This window comes from Solanum lycopersicum, chromosome 7 (genome assembly GCF_036512215.1).
Source record: "Solanum lycopersicum chromosome 7, SLM_r2.1".
NCBI lineage: Eukaryota > Viridiplantae > Streptophyta > Magnoliopsida > Solanales > Solanaceae > Solanum > Solanum lycopersicum.
In genome coordinates, this window is record NC_090806.1 from 68423730 (window position 1) to 68446912 (window position 23183).

Sequence of the window (23183 nt, forward strand, 5' to 3'; positions counted from 1 at the left end):
TAGTGTTTTGTTTTGTCTCTGCTAGGAGATGAACTATATTCTTAGCTATGTCTTTTCTTGTATGGATTTATCATGAAAGATTTTTATTTTTGTATTTATCAGTCTTAATATTGTCGAACTAATTAATAATGCCTAGGGATACACTACTTTGTCCAAATCTTAGTCGTATGATTTGGTTTTGTTGACTCGATATTATCAAGACCGGCAGGTCAATTTTAGAATTGTCTCCAATGTTATTCTGAAACGTAAAAATTATTGCTGAAACTAGAATTTTCATTAAGAGAGCTCATTATCTATTACATAAACTATATGAATTGATTTCCATACGTATACAACGTGATTGGATGAAATTTCTTTCAAAATCTTTTGTTTTATAAGTGGTCTATAATATTAATTCTCCCCATACGTGTGATATTAATAATTCAGTTGAATAAATTTTTGGTATGGTCTTTGTATTGAACGTGCATCCTCGTGCCATTATGGGCACTGACCAATAACATTGCTAGGCATGTAATGATACACCAGACATTAAAATTATATATTTTATTGATGTTAAATGTGTAGAAGAATTCTTTAATATATATAGTTTATAATAAAAAAATACTGAAAAATTAATTTTATTAACACCAATTTCTAGTTCTTTGTTTCAAATTTGTTTATTCTATTTTCCTTTTGCATCCATTTAGAAATGAAATGTTTCTTTTTCTTCTTAACAGCTTTTCACATGATAATTTAAAGAGCATATGATTAAGGATATTTTTAAGAGCACATGATTAAAGATATTTTTAAATTTCGTATTAAATTAAAATCGGTTAAATTGATTGAACAGATACATAAAACCCTTTACGTGTATCAGAAACTGGGGACGGCAACTGTGGGCCCTCCGAGTAAGTCGGATCGGCACGTGCATGAGCATGTGGTTCGGTGCCACGTGTTAAATGTTCTTCTAGATGTTGGGCCCACTATCTCCAGGCTCAGCCAATAGAAACTTCAATCAGTTAGGTGGACCACAACTCTCAACTTCCAAAATCACACGTAAAATTCACACGTACAATTGTCCGTTTCTCACTTGGAAATTTATAATTATCTTTTAAATACGCTCAATTTTAGTTTAAATAGAATAAATACTAATGTTCACATTGAATATTTATAGCAATTTTTACACATAATAAACATAAAAATCATATTCGTATGTTATAGCTATAATTTACATATTTACTTTTCATAGCACTTTTTATGTTTGTTATGGAGCTTTTAATTTGTATAATCTGCTACAAGATTCAAATTTATACGAATTGCTTAGTTTTATATAAATTCATATATACATTGTAATTTGTATAATAAGGTTTGTATTTGTATGATTATAAGTTGTGTAGGACGAAAATATATTTATTTGTATTTGTATGTATACTTTTCTCTCATTTCATACAAACACAAACACATTTTATACATTTATACATCGATAATGGCTAATTGTATATACAGTTATATAACAAAAAATGTGATATATGATGCTAATTACAAATAATAAAATACACTGTCTAACATTTAACTGAAATTAATAATTTGCTATTTTATACAATTTTTCCTATTTAATTGGCTAATTTTACTATTTTGAAAGTCATATTTTCATGGGACTAGTTTTCTCTATCTTTCTAAAATCTATTAAAAAAGCTAGAAGCAAAAGTGTTAGCATTTAGCCTCCCAATAGAGAAAACATAGGCCTTCAAATAATTTTGTCAAAAATGAAGGCCTTAACAAAGCCGCGTAAGAGACGAGTGAATTACCTCTATGTCAAACGTTTTTTTCATTATAATCATAGTGTTGGGAGCAATTTTCTATCTATAAGTCGTGTTGTAAAAGTAGCCTTTCGTAGAAATATAATATAAAATTGCATACAATAAATTCTTATAGGTAAACTTTTCTCCAGACTCTACATAACCGAGAGCTTAGAGTATCACATTGCCTATAAATATATATATGTAGCATATGAAAAAATTCATCTAGTATTTAAACCTCGGTCCAAATAAATCAACTGTCCTTTTAGCGTATCATATGGAGTAATAATATCGTAAACTCAACGTGGCAATTGTTTTTTTGAATATAAAGAGTAATCATTTTCTCCATAGTTAACTTGTACGATCTACAGGGTCAGTGGTTTGGTTGGTGAATATTATTCACAAGAATCCCAACAATTTGTTCATTGCATTTGACGCCCATTTCTAGAGACTTTGTAAGTACTTGTCTTTCTCTTTCTTACCCTTTTTTCCTCTCTTCTTTAGCTCCTACACTCATTAGCTATACTTTCTATGTTGAAATCATTATGTATTTTGTTGGGATTAACCATAAGAAGTCACTTATGTAGATATTTTACTTGTTTAGATTACAATATTGTTGAAAGATCAAATTTTTACTTTTCTTGAAAATGTTGCATCGGTTTTTTAGTGCCGCAGCTGGATCCTTGATGTTTTTTTCTTGGGTGAATCTTGAAATAACCATGATTGTGTTGTAGCCTAGCTAGTTTCAATATAGCTTGTTTGAGTTCAAATTGGCCTTGTGATTTGTAAAGGGTTTGTCTTTTTGATGATTTTAAGGTCATAAAAGTACAAGGTCAACAGCTGAGGAAACTAGAGGTGAGGCAGAGTGATTAGCTTAGTTTGTAATTTCATATTGTTCTTGGGCAAAAGACCCACAAGTTACACACTGAGCTACTCACTGTTAGCTAAAATATCATCCATACTAGTGGGGTTACACCGGAAGGTAGGATGCGTACATCCTACTCCGACCTCACTTATGGGATTACACAGGGTATGCTGTTTTGTCGTTGTACTAGTGATAGATACTATGATACTTTGGATTCCTCATATTTCTCATTGTAGCAAGGACTAAGTATTGATGTCTATAAGTAGTACTCTTTTATTTTAACCTTTCCACTTATCTTAACTCTATCTTGAGCTAACTAACGGATTTGTTCTATTACTGTTAGCATGTAAAAAAGAAATCTTTTATGGTAATTTATCATTGATTGGGTGCCAATTAAGAACTGCGAGCACTATTAAGTCATGTTTTACCAGATGGCTTAATTTAGATTGATTGGTTAACGGAGCTATATCCAATTATTGATCCAAAATGGGATGGATTGGGAACATTGAGTGCCTCTGAAGGGTTAGTTTAGGTCATGAATGAGTCAATCTGCCCTTCTTGTTAGAACATCAAGTTGAAGACCGAAGACAAAGCTGGGTTGTCCTCGCAAGTATAACCTTTCAGATAACGAATGATGATATAATTGGGTTAAAACTGTCTGTATGAGAAGTCAGTGTTACAGATTTGTCATTTGGGTTTCTCAATTGTTGCAAGTGGAAGTGGTGATATATCCTGGTTGTTGACATGAGTGAAGGTCGAGGAATAGAAATGAAATTTGGTGGAATGAATTAAATGATGGTGGATTGGTGGCTATCTAAATAAATCAGTAGATATGAATTTTGGGTAACAATGAAAGTTGTACTTCTGTATACAAATGAAATTCTTGTCTATTTTATTTCCCTACATTTCTCTTGAAATATAAAAGCTTAACTCGAAATGTGCAATTTAGTCCTGATAAGTCTTTACACCACTGTGCAGGTTTGATTTTGGTTTTCTTGTTGGCTAACAACAAATATGGAATTGGATCTGGATCGTGGGCAAGTCACACTGATAGCATCCAGTATATGTCTTATGCTGACTTTACATTTCAGCATACAGCTAGTGACAGAACATTTTACGTCATGGAAGAAGCCTAAAGAGCAAAAGGCCATAATTATTATCGTCCTCATGGCACCTTTGTATGCTATTGTCTCCTTCATTGGGTTGGTCGATTTCATGGGAAGCAAACCCTTTTTCACTTTTTTGGAATCTGTCAAAGAATGTTATGAAGCAATTGTAAGTATAGCCAAGTTAACATTTTCTGCGTGTATCAAGCGTCACTTGTTGAGTTGTGTTCTTGTCAGAATTCTTTGCTCACTTGTGTTCTATGTGATAAGGTGATGGCTAAGTTCCTGGGGTTGATGTACACTTACTTGAATATATCCATAAGCAAAAACATAGTCCCTGATGAAATTAAGGGAAGACAGATTCACCACTCATTCCCAATGACACTCTTCCAGGTACAACGTGTAATCTAAAGTTATGTGTACATATCACTCTTATATATCATCAACATTGCATGCTTATGAGAAAAAATTGTGATGATGCCAACAAGGATGAAAACTAAATTACATTGCGTTCAGCATGCCTTATAGAGTATATATACTGTTAAGCACAGAGTTGCACTATTTCAATCCTTTTGCACCGATGTATAGGCACACTCCTGCATTGAGTTGCTTACTAAGTTTACGTGGACAAAGTATCATTACTGTGTAGTATGTTTACAAACTCAGATGTTAGGCTTACAAGTACACCATTTCAGTGCTCTCTTTCTTTTCTCTTTGAGACCAAAAAGCATGATGCCTCATAGAAGCTTACATATACAGTTTTAGTGTTGTCATGGTACTCAGTCACAAGCTAACTGTTGTGTCACTGCAGCCTCACACTGCTCATTTGAACCACCATACATTGAAGCTTCTCAAGAACTGGACATGGCAGTTTGTTGTGATTCGCCCTGTATGCTCTATTTTAATGATTGTTTTACAAATGTTTGGAGTGTACCCTAGTTGGGTTAGCTGGACCTTTACCATCATTTTAAACATATCCGTTTCACTGGCGTTGTACTCTCTTGTGGTTTTCTACCACGTGTTTGCGAAGGAGTTGGCGCCTCACAAGCCACTAGCCAAGTTCCTGTGTGTCAAAGGAATTGTCTTTTTCGTCTTCTGGCAGGTACGTCTCTCACCTTTCCTTACAATCTTATCTTTTGCTTTCTTGTAATTTACATGTTGGATTTCAAATTTTGCTGCTATTTGCTTTGTGGGACCTGAATTATTAATTAGAATGTTCTCCATCAACAATGAACCGAGTGTGATTCCACAAGTGAGGTCTAGGGAGTGTGGTGAACAGCCTTACTTCCACCTTGTAAAAGTAGAGAGAAGGTTGTTTCCTAATGGTATAAAAATAACCATTAGCGCTAAATTTCTTTATGAAGTCTGCTAGCATGTTCTACAACAACAACGAAACCAAGTGTAATCCCACAGTAGGGTCTGGGAAGGTTGGCGTGTACGCAGCCTTACCCTTATCTTGTAAAGATAGAGAGGTTATTTTCAATAGACTCGCAACTCATCCGAATGTACTATATCTCCAAATCTCCTAATGGTATGAAAATGAAATATTAATATCTGCTTTTACATTTTAGTTTTATTATGCTAAAAACGAAAACTTGTACCACTCTGCAGGGCATTCTGCTTAGTATTCTGGTATCACTAGGCATAATAAAATCTCACTATTTCTGGCTTGAGGTGGAGCGCCTTCAGGAAGGTATGCAGAATGAACTAGTGATCCTGGAGATGGTTTTCTTCGCTATCCTTATGCGTCATGCATACAGTGCAGTGCCATATCGCGCAGAAGCTGTTACAACTGCTTCAGAAGATGCTACTTCTGGAGATAAAAAGAATGAGTGATTATGCAACATGTCTTGTTGTAAAAAAATTATCTTCAGACATCACTCACTTCCTCATATTGCTTGTATGTTATGTTGGATTTGCTTGTCGATGTTATAATAGATTCTTACTACAGATCAACTAGAACATTTTGTGAGTGTTAATTAGCACTGAATTCCTTTCATTCTGAGGCAATGAATACTTCATTTGAAAAATAAAACAGAGAAACATATCAGTAGTTGGTTCTTTTCTTTTCTTTTTTTGTCTTAGAATATAATTATATTTTCGACTAGTTGGCTATTTAGTTTAATTCTTTTTTTTTCTCTCTTCTCAAAGATTTGTCTACAACAAGCTTTTGAGTTTTGCGATAAATTATCACGTTCTAATTTACTTTCCTATTAAGTCCAAATCAGATAAACAAGTTGAAAGCAAGAGAATCCTATTTTTCTAAAAAATAAAGTAATATAACAAAAACTTACTAATTGACGTATAATAGAAGTCTTACAAAATATAAAGAGAAAATTACTTTATTTCAATAATCCTAAAATCTGATGATTTTATTTACAATAGTAGATAGCAATACATAACACATATTCAACGAAGGATGTGGCGCACTTGGATGAGACTCTCCTCAGTTAATTAAAGGCTTCTAGTTCGAACATTAAGTCTACAAAACACTTGAAAAATATCTACGCATAAAGATTATTTTTCTTTTATTTTTCATTTTCTCTAATTATATATTGTAACACTTTTTGTTCCTCTGATAAATATTTGTTTTAATTAAATTGAATATATTTATCCTTTTAAAAAATCTATACTTTTGACCCCTATTACCTATCAATGTCATGATTTTAATAATTATTAAAAGTTTCACCATTTAAATATCCATATATTACGTTATTTTATAATTAGCACCTTACCAAATACCACTAAAATTGTTATTCTCCCTAAAAATAATGTTTTTATAGACAAAAAAATAAAAAAAATAAAATATATATATATATATATATATATATATATATATATATATATATACACATAAAATCTGGCCCCACATCCTACCAGCGAGGTGTTCTACGCCACGTATGATTGGAAAAATCTTGTTGAGAATAGAGCTCTGCAAATTGGCTAAAACTATACTAACTAGCAAAAAAAAATGGAGTCTTTATTATCCTTTTGTTTTCGAAATTCTAATCAACATATGAACCGCTTGACATAAACTTCCTTTTTTTCTGTAAAAAGTATTGAACTTTACCATGACAGCACTTGCTCAAATTCTCATTAATTTATCACCCTTAAAAACACCACATGATGCTTTGTACAGAAAACCAAACTTTCTTGGGCTGAAATTACAGCGACCCAGTTGTTGTTTCACTAAATTAAGTGCAAGAAAAGTGTCAATTTGTAGTAGTTGGTATAAATTAGGTGCTTTTAAGGAGAAAAACTCAATCTTGACAGATAAAAATGGGATTTTTATGAAGGAGGAGAGATGGGGTTGTGAGAAAAGAATGGTTTTTGTGAAATTTAAACAAGGTTTTGGATTGGATGGGATTGGTGATGGTGGGGGTGGTGGGAGGGATAATAGTGAGACTGTGAGAGTGTTGAGTAATCTTGTTTTAGCAATTGGGCTTACTTATCTTACTATGACTGGTCAGCTAGGTTGGATCTTGGATGCTATTGTTTCTGTTTGGGTATTTTTTTCTAGACTTCTCTCTCAAGTATACACTTAGCTTGGCGTATTAGCATTTGGATTCTATTTGTGTTCCATTTGGTTATTAGCTATGATATATTTAGTGAGTATGGTGATTAGGGTGGAGGGTTAGTTAGATGGTTGAGAGTTGTCTCACTTTTCTTCCATACTAATAGTTGTAGCATCACTCAATGTGTTCTTGTTATTTCATTTCTAAACTATTTAATATTTCTTGCACTTGATTATGGTATTACTTAGTTGTAGGGACTGTTCCTTCTTAATATGTTTTGTCATGTGTTCTTTAGTATGTTATCTTGGCTTCTTCGCTTTTGTTGTCTTCGTTCTTTGAACTGCTTTTACTTGAGTCAAGGGTACAGCCTCTCTATCTCCCAAGGTCAGTCTACATACCCACTACCTTCCCCATGCCCCATATGTTGTTGTTGTTGTTGATAATAATGATGATATGAAATGAGCTTAAATGAAAAAGTGAGATTCATATAGCCAATCCTAACTTGTCCGGGATTGAGATGTACTAATTGTTGTTGTTTGTTTATTAGATTTAGTGTCTATATTTAAGTTTACATGGAGTTGTTAGAAATTAGTTTTTTTGTGAGTATGATATGCCATAGCTTGGGTGCACCTTTTTTCTTTTCCTGAATGACTTTCATCTCAGATATCACAAGTTAATTGAGAGATGCTAGTTCAGAAACTTCTTTAACTCTCATTTGCTGGTTCTGATACTTAACATGTACTGTATAAGTTAACACAGTGGATGGAACATGTTTATCCTATGATGATGCTTACCCTTTTATATTTTAGGGTGTTTGTGTTCACTGCAATTTAGAATTTATTTTAAGTTATCGTTGTTGGCGAAGTGCTTAAATCTGAAGGATTAATTTGCAACATATGTACGATTTTTTCATTATACAGTCAATCTCTGTATTGCTGCTTTGCATTTATTAGCTATGATTATCTTGTCACGACATACCTTAGATATTAACAGTTATCTTTCATTTTCTGGTTCTCAGCTCCTTGCAGTTCTACTTCCAATTTTAGGTTTGGGAGCTTTTATTTGGTGGGCTGGACGAGATATTGTTCAAAGCGCTGTAAGGGAACTAAACTTGCATCTCTTCACTTTACCACATATATCCTATTATTTCAAATGCCTGTATCGAGAATTGCATATGTTTCTACTCTGCCTGTGAAATATCAGATTTAAGTAGTTTGACTGATTATAAATTTATGTGGATAATATATCTCATCCATTATTTTGAAGTGTTGGATTGCATTCTGAAACATTGTTTACATTAAAGGAATCCAGTATTCAAACTTTTCTAGTGTACGGATCCCAATGAGATCACTTTCTCCCCTTTCAACTTGAGGTGCACTCTTTTAGACTTTATAGATTTTGTCATCTCGACATGTGTCATGTACTGCATCGCATCAAGGACTTCTATTGCTAGGCTTCAATTAAAATGCATCAATTTCATCCAAAAAATGCAACTCTATCGCTGCAAATCGATTTAGCACTTCTCAGTATCTCAAAATGTGTCAAGTTCTGCATCATCCAACTTGCTCTATTGTATTCATTCGTTAAATGCTTAACTGGCAAACATAATTTCTGGAATAACTACTATTTGTGACAAACAACGGGTTATCTCGTGCTCATATATTTTTACAATGTGTGTATGGAAGGATTATTCTGTTGCAGGTGCACTCCTTAGGGTGTTACAGTAATGAGAAATATAAATATTGTTTTAAATTAAAGCAGATCAAATGAAAGTTCTCTGGGTCCATCTAAACAACTATCAAACTTCTTACGGCACATGTTTCCTTTCTGAGTTTGCTTATGGATTTCTTCTACTGTGCAGTGCCCAAACTGCGGGAATGAATTTCAAATTTTCAAGTAAGATCAAATGGAACCTTGTTTAAGAGAAATATTTGAAGCCAGGGGGCTGGTTGTTTTTGTTAGTTACTCATAGCATTGATTTTCACCCAATGCAGGTCTACTTTAAATGATGAGGTTCAGCTTTGCCCTTTCTGTACTCAGCCATTCTCAGGTTAAAATTGATTCTCTTAGTTGGCTTGTCTCCCTTGTTTTGCCAACTTCCTCATAGCTGATCAATTGGTGGCACTCTTGTTTCATTTAGTTACACTATTGTTCTCATATTTGTTTTTAAGAGAGCTGGTGGAATTTGCACACAGAACAGATTTATCGAAATTCAACTACCAAATAGCTCGTTTCATATGTGACCCTAAATAAAATTTATGTACCCTGTTTACCTCGCGTTCTCCACCTCATAATCTTATTCCTTTGTCCCAATGCATATATGCAAGGTAAACCATCAGAAGTTCACAGCTCTTCATGTGGCTTGTTTGAATTGCACTTAGGCTTACTGTATCGAGCTCCCAGTCCTCGATATAAGTAGAGCTTCGTCTATTTCTCTCCATCGTGGTCTTTTGAATCCTTGGACTATATACATGTTAGATATTTTTTAATGGTTGTTAAGCACTTGAATGCAACTCAGATTTTGCTAGGCGATAATTAACATCTTGAGAGTGTTGGATGTGTTTGACTTTTCTTTCTGTTATCTTGAACTTCCTTGATGTAAATTGATTTTTTTATCATTTCAAATCTTTGTTCAAACATTGATGTGGGTTATATCATTAGTAACTGATGCAAGCTAAGCTTGTTATTTGAGATATTCCATGCATATTTGCAGTTGTTGGCAATAAGTTCGTGAGAGACCCAGTAACGTTCTCTAACCAGTCAACTACATTTGGTCAAGCATTCGGTGGTTTCAGTACTCGTTCTAAGAAAGGTTCATCTTTCTTACTCTTATTAAAACATTTACTGGTTATGCATAATCCATTTACCTAAACTTGGTGCATAATAAGGGCACTAACAGTCTCATCATTCATGAAGTTCTTTTTTTTTTTTTTTTGGAATATCGTTCATCTGATGAAGTTAATGCTGCCTCTCCTGTAAATAAGCTCGACTTTTGCAGTTCTCCTTCTGGAGAGTTATGAATTCCTTCAAGAAAGAAAACTTTCTTTTCTAACTTCTTTGGGATCCTTATGTACTCTATGAGTGCGGGGATTCAAATATTTACTTAAGATTAAAGCATTTAAAAGGCTTAAAATTCCAAGCGAACTTCATTTATGTTTCTTCTCATCACACGTTTCTGTGATAAACTTCAAATAATCTTCATAAGAATTGATTTAACTGCTAGACCGCGGAATACTGCCAAATTTTGTGCAATTTTAGGCCATTAGGGTTTTAAATCATGATCCTAGGACTGTCCCATAATATATCTGGATTAGAACTTACTTCACCTCATGTATTTACTTTACAGGTAAGAATTCCTCTGTCGGAATTGTTGATATAGAAGCAGAAGTTAAGGACGCGGACTAGGCAGTGGTCTCCAGTCATACAGTAGCATATGGTAAAACACTCAGATTATTTTTGCATCTTTGCCTATGCATGTGAATTGTGATGGATAAAACAGTTCAAATAAAACTGTACCTTCAAAATTTGTCTTTTTATTTGGAAAGAAAATCCATGCACAATCGTTTTGTTGTTAGTCTGTAATGACTCCATAGGCTACCAGTGTAGAAACGATGTCGATAATAGAACTGTTTGGACACGGTGTATAATCTGTGTTTCTGTCTATCTCTGCTATCCTCACACGGGGAGGGGGTGGGGGGTGGGGTGTTCAGAATTGACCTATACTATAGTTGTTATCGTTGGCTTCTGGTATGACATAATTTGCTGTATATAATTGATTTGAACGTAGACATTATACAGCTTCCCAAGATAACAACATGGATGGTGATTTGTTCTTTTAGCAGTCCTTTGTTGGTCTTGTCCTATTATGTATGAGGCTGCTTCTTTTTCTTCTTTCATAAAAATCATCGTCTAGGGATTATGAGAAGCAGCAGCAGCAGCTGAACGGGAAGAAGACAAGAACATACCATATCAGTATGAAGAGAAGCTTCTCACAAGCACTGTGCTGTTATGAAATACCGAAGAACACCACATTTAGCATAGGTTATCATGCATGACTGTACAGTCGCGAACACATGATCAACATATTATAGAATAATGCTGATTATGTTAGAAAAAAGTGTGTGATACTATTATACTTGATTGCAGTTGCCCTATAGTATAGCATTGGATAAGCTTATCATGTTTGTGAAAATACTTTCTAGCTTCTCATCTGTTGATTGTATTATGATGTAGTAAACAATAACATACCCCGTGTAATTTGTAGTTCTACAAGTGGGATCTTTGAAGGTTGAGATGTATGCACACCTTATCCTCGCTTCCCTACTTTTTAGCTAAGCCAGATGATGCCGTTTTCTCTATGACAGTAGGAGCAATAAACTGAATCTAGTAGAGCTTTGGTATTACCAGTTGATTTTCTAAACAAATTTAGAGCTTAATGTTGTGTAAAAACCATCAAGTGTTCCATGTTTCTACCAACTTATTACATTTATTTTCCTGTCATTGGTTTTCACCTTCAATAGCTAGAATTGTATGAATAGGTAATATTTTACCATCTCCCATAGTCTTAACATACTTGGAAACAGGCACCAAATGACCAAAAGCACAACAGATAGAAACAGCTTGACGAAGCTAATGAGCTTGCTGCATCTGACTCATTAAGCTCCATCAACCCAGACATAGACATTCAAATGGGTAAGAACGACACATAAAGAAAACTGCGGTTTCTTCAACATACTCATGATAATTACGCAAATGGGTAGCAAAAGTTGTTTCAAAAAGAAGAAACATCATATCCTCAGCAGGCAAAATGTTCCTAAATGAACCAACATTCTACAAAAAGCAAAAAAAGAAATTACATAGTTGATTGTCCAGTATTTCATATGCAATTCAGTCCCAACAAGGGAAGTGGAGGAAATGGGGGAAAAGTCATTGTAACATTTCATCATGGCAAAAATTGAGGACCACATAGCCCTTCTTTCTTTATTCAAGGCAATTCGGCACGTCAAATATTAGTGGGATCCTTCACCAACTTTCTGTCATAAGATGAAGCAAATCAGATCAGATATTAGATATGGAAAACATTATATTTGAAGAACAGTTTGAGAATAGTATTCTGTACAAGGTGAAATGTCTATATACTCTGTACACGTGACAAAATTGCTACGTTCAGTTAACTCAAATATACCTTTTTTCTTCACAAGGTAAGGTAAGATTTACCTAGCATATGTAGTAAAACCATATGATATGGTTGATCATTTGGTCTTCTATTATCATGTCATTCTTATTTCATAATAATAGATACAGTATAATATTTCGTAGGCATTTTTAATATGGGCGTATAAGAGATAATGACATCGGAACATATGCTTTAACACTACCAGCAACAGCAAAAAAATTGAATGAAGTTGCTAGCGTGAGAGGAATATACCTCTTCCTTCTCCTCTTTCTTTCCCTTTGTGAAGAGCTTATAACCTCCATAGAAGGCCAACCCCCAACCAGTAAGAGAGACGATCACAAACTACAAGGACCAGAGATGTGGTTACTGGAGACTAGAATTTCTATTTCCAAGTTACAACCAAAACAATAAAATCAAATTACACTAACAACAGTAAACAGTGTGAATTTTTATAGCAATTTGACAAATTCACTCATGTTATATCCACAGGTAACATTGCACCATATTTAAAAAACTTCAAGTCATCGAGAACTATAGATACGACTCCAAACCTTGGTGATTCACAATCAAAACTAGAAGCTGAAGTTGCCAAAAGTACATATTTTGTCAATCTAATCTATACTAATACGTACTTTGATGAGCCTATCCAAAACAGGCCCAACCATGGTAATAGATATGAAAGGAACCTACAAAAATGAGTAAAACTTTCTAGATATTGAACAGACATATGCTGGGGCCATAACTGCATATGATATGGAGTAAGTTCTGCAGTGGTCTAAAAGATAGAGTCAAACTTCATTGTGAAATAAGTAGTAGAGAGAAAATCATTTCCCACAATCACAGGTGAACTGTGAATACTCTCTATGCTCTTCTGGATCCCCAATTCAAAAGTGGCACTCCAATCCCCACTTTAACTTGTTGTCAACCATGTATCGGTGAAAATTAGAAGTACTGGTAATAGTTCTCTATCTGACATCTAGCATTCAAAGTTTCATAGCAAATTGCAGAAATTTCAAGTGAAGCAAGCTGATAATGTCAAAGCCAACAACCTAGAAAAGTCATAATAATTTAAACATGTAGAAAATACATCACAAAGGTCTGAAAGACTCACATGCTCTTCTTTCCATTTAGACGGACTCATCGGATCCTGCCAAAAGTTCACCTTTGGAGGTCCATGATGGTCTGCATTGAAAAGAAAAAATACTAGTTATCATCTCACTTCATAGTACAACTTCATCTGAAATCAATTGTAAGTGGCATTCATATGCTTGCACTGTTGTTGTTTTTTCCCCAAGCTGAATGTTTGCACTGTTTTCTTAGTGGTAGAGCACAAAAAAAGCCAGGATTTTGATTACCTCTTCTACATAACCTTTTCCCCGCTTTCCAAGTCAAACTTGGAAGCAATATATAGAAAGATGGAGATGGTCGTAAGCCATTTAGGATGAAGAAAAAACAATACAAAATGTCTAATTTGCATATTGAATTAAGTAGAAAAAGTAAAGTAGAAATTTTATTGATAGGAAGTGCACAATTTTCTATCTTGCTAGATTGGACAAAAAGGTTTTTTGAGGTGTGTAACAAATGCAATGGAACTTTGGAAACTCCGGTTACCATAGAACATGCATTCTCTTTTACCAATTTTACAAGCTCAGCCCAGTAGTATAAAAACTTCAGCTTGCTCACTTTGTTTAAATCCAAATCAGTAAAAACAAAAAAGACAACAGTACTTGAGAAATAAATGAAAAAAACACAGCAAATAGAGCAAAACATTTGTAACTGTTGATCATGTACAACAGTACCAAGTAACTATTATTATGCTCAATGAGATTAGTACATGACTTTTGCAGGCGAGCTTACATAGTCATAACTCAGCGCAAACAAAGAAAATGCATAAAAACTTTTCAATTTCCAAAACAACTAAAAAAAAGAAAATAAGGAAGACAAGTGCCTATATGAACTTCCAATGACTGTGAATCACAACATTATAAGCAAACACCATGGATATCTACTATTACTTTCACTCGCAGAAAGTAAATTTGCGAACGGATTGAAATTTCATAAATTTCAGGAGAATTAGTTTAATTTACCACCACCACCGGCAAGGCCGCGCCGCTGGATAAGTAAAGCGCCTTGCTTCGTTGAGCTAACTGATTTAGAAGCTGAGAATCGAGATAGGTTCGCTGCTTGCCTCGCCGCCGCCGTCCACGCCGCCATCGTATCGTTCTGCCGTGAGAGTCTGCCGGACCGAGTGACCGAGCTCCTAGAAATGAGTAAGATGCAAGAAGAAGACAATGACCAAAAGACCCAAATGCCCTTTTCCGGTAGCTATTCAGCGTACTGGGCTTGGGCTGACCCGGCCCAAATCCTAATTATGAAGTTAGCATTTCGCTAAATATTTAACGGAGAATAAAAATAAATACGTTAGTAAACTTTAAAAATAATATTATTTTCAAAAAGAGATTTTTGTTAACATAGCTATTAGACAGCTAACAACTAAATCACTAATCATAACACTATTTATACAGCTCATATAACTAAATGATTATGTTAGACCTAACCTATGTTTTGGGTGCATTTTTATATCATTTTCTCAACCTAAAACATCTTTATTCAAATTAGTTTGCACTCAACTGTCATAAGTCAGCTTCTAAACCATCAAAAACAGTAAAGTTAGTTAACTAAATCAATTAAGTTTGTCAAAGGATGACAATTGAGATGAATAACAAGTTTAACTCATAAAATCATGACATTATTTAATTCGTTTCATTTTATAATTTTTAATTAATTTAACATAAAATCAAATAATGTCACGTGAATTATGAACGGTGAACCTACTCTGAAAAATATTTACTCATGTTGGACCTACTTCCACTAATTCACACGGAAAACACAAAGGGAAATTCGCAAACAAATAAATAAGTCAAAATCAACTAGGCACTGCTGCGATTCCTCCTCCTTCCTCATCCAGTTGCATTTTTCTTTTGATAGATATTTACGCGTCGGAGAGGGGAGGAATCAGATCGGCGATTTTTATTTTCCGATAGCTTCTCTCTCCGTCGGTTAATTCGCTTAAACCCTTGCTATCGTCATCATGAATGAGAAGGCTAATGTTACTAAAGAGCTTAATGCGAAGCATAGAAAGGTATTTTTTGTTCCGATTCATGATTTCTCTTTTGAATTTCAGTTTATTGTGGTTGATCTAGTTAGATTTGATGATGTTTGGCTAGTGTTTGAGTTTGGTTGATACATCTTACATGGTTTTATCAGTTAATAGTTGAGATTTGGGGCTTATTGGATCCTTTTAACGCTTGTGTTCTTATTGAACTCCTATTCTAGTTTTATTCTGATAATTCGAGCAGTGAAATACTGATCTAGTTCAACTAGGTGCTTGGAATTATGATTTTGGATATACATTTTTTCGTAATAGAAGAAGAAAAACAAATATTTACACATTACGCACACAATTGGATTAAAAAAAGGATCTTTAAACTCATGTGCTACCTGAATAAGAGATTTTGAAGAACTGTGATAGGTCTTGAGACAGACAGTCTTGTTAAATTACTGAAAGCAAGCATCTTGCTTTGTACCTCAACTTTCCGTTATTATTAACAAAGATAATATATCTTAAAGCAAGCACCTTGGTTTAAGTTTGGTTGATGCATCTTATATGCTTTTATCAGTTAATATTTGAGATTTGGGGCTTATCAGGTCCTTTTGCTCCGTTTCCTAAAATTGAACTTCTATTGCTAGTTTTATTCGTGATAATTTGAGCACTGAAATGATAATCTGGTTTAAGCAGGTGCTTGAAATTATAATTTTGGATGTTCATTTTTACCTAAATGAAAAAGAAAAACAGACACTTACTTAGACAACTGGATAAAAGAAAAAAATGAAACGGACACATGTAGATTTAGTTAGTGCAATTCCAAACATAGTCAGTTGTTAAATTACTTAAAGCAAGCACCTTGCTGTGTACCTTAACTCTCCACTACTATTAGTAATCTATCTTTATCTTGATAATTTGAATCACTTCTTTGCACATGACACCAAGAAAGTGTCAATATTCCGTAAGGGTTAGCACTGGCTGTCCAAATCTATCTGTACAAAGAGGAATCTCTTCTTTGTAAAGAGATCTCCTTTGCCTTTCCATCTCTGTCTTTCACTCCTTCAAAAGTTCTACTGTGCCTTCCTCGCCGGATAGTCAGGGAGTGTGTGTAGGTTTCTGTCTTCCATCACCTTCTTATTAGTCTCAAACATCCCTTAGTTGTATATGATACATCCAAGAGACGGGTTTTAAGGATATACATCATTTCTTATTGTTACTAATTATTTAAGGACTTAAGGTGAAATTTGTTCATAGTACCATGGCACTATTGACATTTTATTCCTTTCTTAGCGCATTAAATTGATTCCAACATGCATATAGCTGGAATCAAGAACCTAAAGTTAAAGCCTTTCATCATTCGTCAACTTTTTTCCGGCTGAAATTACTAGTTAGAAGTGACTCTATCATTAGAGTTAATGAGTTATCCAGAGCTCTCTGATGGAGAGGTGGAGGAGGAAAGATAATTTCTTTATAAGTTAGAGGATGTATGAAAGCAACTTAAGCAAGCTCAATGGAAGCTTCCTCTTCATGAATTTAGAATTCTTAATTGCCAAAGCTGTATTAGAATTCTTGTAGGAAGAAAAGCAAAAGTTTCTTCTAATCCAAGCAAAACACTAATAACCACAACAAGAAAACCACAAGGATGATTATCATCGTTGCAGTTTTTGGTTCTATTATGATTTCTTCGTAGCTTACTTACTGGTGGTTTATGTGTGCATGCACATTCGAAGTAACTCATTGCTGTGCTTGTTGACAGATACTAGAAGGACTTCTTAAGTTGCCCGAGAACAGGGAATGTGCAGATTGCAAAGCCAAGTATGTATTAGGATGTATTTGAAACGTGACAAAGTGAAGCTCGGATGCGCTTGTTAATAGAGCATTGAATTGAACAGAATTGGCTTTATGTATTTGGAATCCTTGTATTTACTGTATTTTTCTTTTGCTCCAATGCAGGGGTCCTAGATGGGCAAGCGTGAACCTGGGAATATTTATATGCATGCAATGCTCTGGGATCCACAGAAGCCTAGGGGTGCACATATCAAAGGTGATATATCCCTTATCATAACCAAGATGTTCCACATATACTAAAAAATCTTAAATGGTGGTGGGCACTTGCAGTCAAAAGTTTTGTCACAATTGAGAAATTGCAATAGTAAAGGTTATGGTGAACTTTAGTGCTCCCTGTTGTTGCTGCTGTAGTAGTGCTGCTTCATATTCTTGACTGAGTTAAAATTCTGTGAACCACTAAGTACGACTGAAGACTCAAAACTCATTCCTTTTTCACCTGGGACACCCCTGATGAATATATGTTGATTTTTTATCACAAGGATGAGGAACATTTCATATCTATTAGTTCATGACTCTACTACTGAAATTCAACGTATATCTACCTTCCTCTCTTATTGCATTGTCTTCTGATTGGAGGAATAGTTGTTATGTACTTCGGTTGGAAAATCACTCTTCATTTCCTTATCTTTGTGTTTTATGACTATGATACAGGAATAATTTCTAACATCTACCCAATCTCATCCTTTTTTTTTTTTACAAACATGTTATGCACATATGTCGACTGAATGGAGTCATTCAACTATTACCCACTATCGTTAAGATGAAGAAAGTCTGTGAAACTTTTTGCCATTCCATCCCGGGGGAGGGGGAGGGAGATTTACTGACAACTGCTAGCATTAGGAAAATCCATGGTCGTTATATTTATTGCGCACTTTTTGTCAATGTGTGGTTGTTAAGTATCTCCTGACTTGGACATGTGACAGAATTTCTCTCATCTTCCTTCAACCTTGGCTAGTTTTTTTCCCTTCTATTTTTAAATGGTTGTATTTTACTGGCTCATTGTAGTTTGAATCTACTTCTGTTTCGCCTCTCATTTTTAGTTGAACTCATGAGGTTCTTATTTCCATAGAAGATACGTCTTTTGTAGAACACTATACTTTTTGTATGTTCTCTTACTATTTGTTATGTCACTTGTACATGGGATATAATCCCACATCTTTTACATAGTCAAAAAAAATATCTATATTTTAGAAGAATGACTCATTTTACTCTTGAGCGATTGTTAATTGTTCCATTTTTTGGTTTTGTTCTCTGATTCTCTGAAATTGCAGGTCAGATCAGCTACACTAGACACATGGCTTCCTGAACAAGTTGCATTTATCCATTGTAAGGTTTCTGTTTCTGATACTTATCACTGTTTCGATTTCGATCTGATAGATAATTATTTATTACCCTTCTTTTTCTCTTTGGGTTGATATAGCAATGGGAAATGAGAGGTCAAATAGTTTTTGGGAAGCAGAGCTGCCTCCAAATTATGATAGAGTTGGTATTGAGAATTTCATCCGAGCAAAGTACGTGCTTACTAATTCTCTAACAATTAGTACCTTTATGCAGTCTTCTTTCACTCAATCTAGTATTTGATGCTTATTCAAGACATTTCCTGTGTTTTGATAAGATATGAAGAGAAGAGGTGGGTCCCTAAGGATGGGATTCAAAAATCACCTTCCAGGGTTCAAGAAGAGAGGGCTTCGGTGCAATGGCAACAAAACAATGATAGAAGTGGGCGTATACATGCAGCTAGCTCAGGATGTGCATCTGACGAGAGGAAAAATATTCAAGCCTCGAAAGTGAAGCAAGATGTACCTGCTGCTAGAGTCAGTATACCAGTGCCTCCTAGAGGACCAGAGCATGTATGTTAAACTTATTCGTCAAACTGTTTTTGTCCATGCTACTTTCCCTTCCAGGTGTAGTATTATTGTTTCAATGTTCTATTTTGAATGAAATCTTATTCTTTTGCTGGTTATCTACCCGACTTGCCTATGTATGTGAGCTGATTGGGCCGTTAGCTCTTGAGTTATTGGTTCACTGTAAGGGGTCGTTTGGTAGAGTGTATTAATATAATGCAAAATAGAGTGTATTAGTAATGCTTGCATTAGCAATTCAGTATTAGTTATGCTTGCATTAATTATACATAGATTATTTTTATGCATTGTTTGGTTTGATGCATTAAAATAGAATGCATTACATTAAAAGAAATATTTTCATAGATACCCTTCACTATTATGGTGGAAAAGATATAACAAAGGTATTGAGGGGCAATTGGGTGTTTAATTGAGTTAATGCATGCATTAAAAGCATTGCATTGTTAGAAATTCATGCCATTAGCAATACACATCTTAATGCACAATAGAGTGTGTAACTAATGCAAGCATTAGTTATACATAGGTTGGAAAAGAGTACCAAACAAGGTACTAGCAACACACAAGGCTAATGCATGTATTATTTTTTTAATACACTCTACCAAGTGTTCCCTAAGTGTATTTGTGTTGAATATTGATTCTTTACTCAGATTAATGAATTAAGCAGCTCTTGTTCATACTGTTTAGCTATTACATACTTGAGATCTTAGTTTTTATGTACGTGGTGTATTCATGGCCCCTGTTGGTCCTTCTGTAGTTCTGTATAACTGCTGCTAGCTGCTGTTTCTTCTGAGTTAGTTTGGATACTTTCTGGATTAGAATAGACTCTTATAGGTTTGACACCTTGCAGGTAACTTCAGGTCAGGTTGCTAACCAGACAAGTCAGAAAGCAGAGCCAGTTGCAGTCACTGAACCAGCTAAGCAGGTTCCGGAAGCTGCCAGTCCTCCTAAAGTTGATTATGCTACTGATCTATTTGACATGCTTTCTATGGATTGTCCAACTGACAATGGCTCAGAAGCAGCTTCTACCGATGATAACTCCTGGGCAGGCTTCCAGTGTATGTCAAGTTTCCGTTTTGTTTGAAACGTGATTCTTCTCTTCCAGTTTGTAACATTTAGAGGGTGTACTTGTCTTTTTCACTAGCATGGTCCATATTTTTCCAAGTGTTTTACTTCTTTTTCTGAGAGAAGACAAGTAGTTTGAGAATCAACAATAACTACACCACAGTTTCAAAAAAAGTTGGGAATGTAAATGAATACTCAGCTGAACTTTTGTCATCATCATACAAAATATATGTAACTGTGAAAAAAGTTAAATATATGAAATAATAATTATATTAGAAGTTCATATATTATGGCATATAAAGCTATGATAAGGTCAAATACTCCAGTTAAGAATCAACAACTTGTAATTTTTCTTGGCATTTAAATTCAAGTTATCATATTACCTATTGTTGCTCATTATCTCTTATTAAGTAAGTTGTGCCTTTGCAGCTGCTCAAGTTACAAACTCCATTGATCAGAAGAAGTCTCAATCTGCTGCTGCTTCTGGAATTGAAGATTTATTCAAGGATTTACCATCAATTGTGCCTTCTGCCTCATCGCAGAAGCCACAGAAAGATGCTAAAAACGATATAATGAGCCTTTTCGACAAGGTGCAACACAACAAGAATTTGGATTTTTGGTCATGTCTATCTTTCCTCCTTTATCTAATAACGTTGTTGTCATTTACAGTCCAATATTGTGTCACCTTTTGCTATACATCAACAACAACTTGCTATGCTGGCGCAACAACAGTCTTTACTGATGGCTGCGGCTGCTGCAGGTGGTGCTGTAAGACTTCCTGTAAATGCACAACAAAGCACTAATGGCACCAATATGGTAAATCAGAACTGGCCAAATTTAGGCTATCAGTTCCCTGGAGTGATAAAGCCAGCAGCTGGTAAGACTGAGCTGGAGAAATATATGCAGGTATAACACGAGTACTATTTATCAAAGATAAAGAGAAAAAAACACACGGATATCTGATTAACTATTGAAATTTTCTTTAAGTTTCTTTACTCAAAGCTGTTTATTTTTCTTCTAAACTAGGTAGGCAATATGGGACCAGCACATGTAGTTGGAAACTCTGTGCCAATTCCAGCATCCAGGTATTAACCTCTGATCGTTGTTAGTTAATTAGAACTTCAACTGTTCTTTGAGGGCCTAATTTTTGGTCTATAAATTCAACAACTTAATCCTATACATCTATCCTGCCAATTATTTGTCATTAAGATCTCTTAAATTATGACCCCTTAATGCTCAATGTAGTGTATCCATTAACTGTTTCTTCCATTTGATTTAAAGTATCCCTCCTCTTACTCCTCTTGTTAATAATGGGTTGCGGACAGACCCCATTGAACAGTATTTTTTTAATCCACAGCTACATCTCCGAAGGTGTATGATCAATTTGCATTGACAAGCTCAGTTGCCAGTCATCTTTGACTTAGTTTAATACTGATGTAGGTTATTGAATCAGTTGAACAAATTTTGATAGTTGTGCTATCTATCGTATCCAGGAGGAACAAATTTTTGGGTGCTAGTTAATTTTTCATCTTTTGATGCTCATAGTTGATCTTTTGTTCTGCAGCTTCTACTCAATGGGACAGAACACTTCCAGCAACGGTATTGTGCCGCCAGGACCAAGCAAGCAAGCAGCTACCCCGATATCATCAAGCTCCACACAGTCAACAAAAGAATTCGACTTTTCATCTTTGACACAGGGTATGTTCACAAAACGCTGAAAAACCAACAAGGAAGCATACTAGCTATTAGTATACAAATTGTTTTTTTTCCCACATGAAATTAGCTTTTGTTGTTCTACTCCTGTTTTGGAGATTGTAAACTAAATGTAGAGGACCAAATATTGAGTTTTCTTTAAGGTGATGGCTTGATTTGTATTTTTGTATCTGGAAAAATAAGCTCTCAAGATTGGATGGTATTCGATTCTTTTCCTACCTTTTACTGCTTTGTATTCATGTTTCTAATTCTAATATTCTGAGTGATCTTCTTTAGCATTAACAATTATATGTTTAGTTCCATCTTTGGGGTTGATTAAAATATACTACTGTATTCTATTTGTATCTTGGAATAAGATGATTAAAGAATCCTCCCATAGAGATTAGCACTGTCAAATTGTTATAAATTCAACGGGAAATAATTATTTTATATAGCATTTTGAAGTTGATTAGACTACACTAATGTGTAAGACTACCTTACAAATTGAAGTCTTTATTCAAAATACTAATCCACTCAAATATCTGCCCATGGAAAATGGTAAGTAGAAAAACACGTGTCAATTATCCATTTGATGGACGGTAACAAGATATATGACTGTTTTTACACTCAAAAAGCTCAATATATCAACATCCTAGTAGATTTACAAACTCAAATTATAGTTTGTTTCGATTAAATACTTGAATCCATCTATTTAGAAAATTTTGACACAAAATTTAAAATTATTTTTGTGCATCTTTCAAGTGTTCATCATCCTTAACTGAAACATGAAACAAGCATGAGGGTCTACGGCTTATTAAGGCTAATTCATATAATTAAAAACCTGACATATTTTAAGTGGTTATCTTATATATATATAACGAGTATTTGAAGAAAACACATATTTCTTTTAAAAGAAGATTGAACTAAACAGTCTAACAGGATACTATTTTATGTGTTTACAATTTCAATTAATACAAATCATAGTTCAAATGTCTAAATAAAATTTATCGACAAAATTGAAAAATTATCGATATATTAAGCCTACACAAAAGTAATACAAGGTATTTATAAATTTACTTTCCAGTAAGATAAAAAGTGAATGAAGTTTTTCATGAATTAACATTTATGTACCACTTTTTTCCTCGATGATCATCACCATCGAGAAATTCTCAA

The 23183-nt window shown here is 34.4% G+C and overlaps 4 protein-coding genes across 9 annotated transcripts; 3 read left to right on the forward strand and 1 right to left on the reverse strand.

Annotated features, from left to right (window-relative positions):
• Positions 1–1820: 1820 nt before the first annotated feature.
• On the forward strand, positions 1821–5819 carry LOC101244889 (uncharacterized). 4 transcript variants are annotated; one of them, XM_010326047.4, is made up of 6 exons: positions 1841–2233; positions 2595–2633; positions 3622–3918; positions 4020–4142; positions 4561–4851; positions 5361–5819. In XM_010326047.4, the coding sequence occupies exons 3-6, from the start codon at positions 3658–3660 to the stop codon at positions 5583–5585; spliced, it is 900 nt and encodes a 299-aa protein (XP_010324349.2). In that variant the 5' UTR covers positions 1841–2233; positions 2595–2633; positions 3622–3657; the 3' UTR covers positions 5586–5819. The 4 variants fall into 4 exon arrangements, with proteins under 4 accessions (XP_004244193.2, XP_010324349.2, XP_069143654.1 ...); XM_069287553.1 differs by having other exon boundaries at positions 2115–2233; positions 2595–3486; XM_026032152.2 differs by having other exon boundaries at positions 2115–2233; positions 2595–2808.
• Positions 5820–6631: 812 nt separating this feature from the next.
• LOC101244304 (uncharacterized) lies at positions 6632–11599 on the forward strand. Of its 2 annotated transcripts, none has more exons than XM_004244143.5 (7): positions 6632–7255; positions 8283–8360; positions 9126–9160; positions 9259–9314; positions 9978–10076; positions 10611–10700; positions 11178–11599. In XM_004244143.5, exons 1-6 carry the CDS (start codon positions 6821–6823, stop codon positions 10667–10669), a joined length of 762 nt encoding a protein of 253 aa, XP_004244191.2. In that variant the 5' UTR covers positions 6632–6820; the 3' UTR covers positions 10670–10700; positions 11178–11599. The 2 variants fall into 2 exon arrangements, with proteins under 2 accessions (XP_004244191.2, XP_010324348.2); XM_010326046.4 differs by having other exon boundaries at positions 11529–11599.
• A 386-nt stretch (positions 11600–11985) lies between these two features.
• LOC101244601 (uncharacterized) lies at positions 11986–14928 on the reverse strand. The gene is made up of 4 exons (XM_004244144.5): positions 14528–14928; positions 13552–13622; positions 12693–12782; positions 11986–12297 (listed from the first exon to the last, which is right to left on the reverse strand). Exons 1-4 carry the CDS (start codon positions 14652–14654, stop codon positions 12274–12276), a joined length of 312 nt encoding a protein of 103 aa, XP_004244192.2. The 5' UTR covers positions 14655–14928; the 3' UTR covers positions 11986–12273.
• Positions 14929–15382: 454 nt separating this feature from the next.
• Positions 15383–22255, forward strand: LOC101244017 (probable ADP-ribosylation factor GTPase-activating protein AGD5; the record flags this gene model as incomplete). Of its 2 annotated transcripts, none has more annotated exon segments than NM_001322401.1 (11): positions 15383–15582; positions 17303–17361; positions 17500–17590; positions 18666–18720; positions 18815–18905; positions 19010–19244; positions 20104–20311; positions 20748–20908; positions 20988–21224; positions 21345–21403; positions 21883–22255. In NM_001322401.1, coding segments are annotated over 11 exon segments (1401 nt in total).
• Positions 22256–23183: the final 928 nt, after the last annotated feature.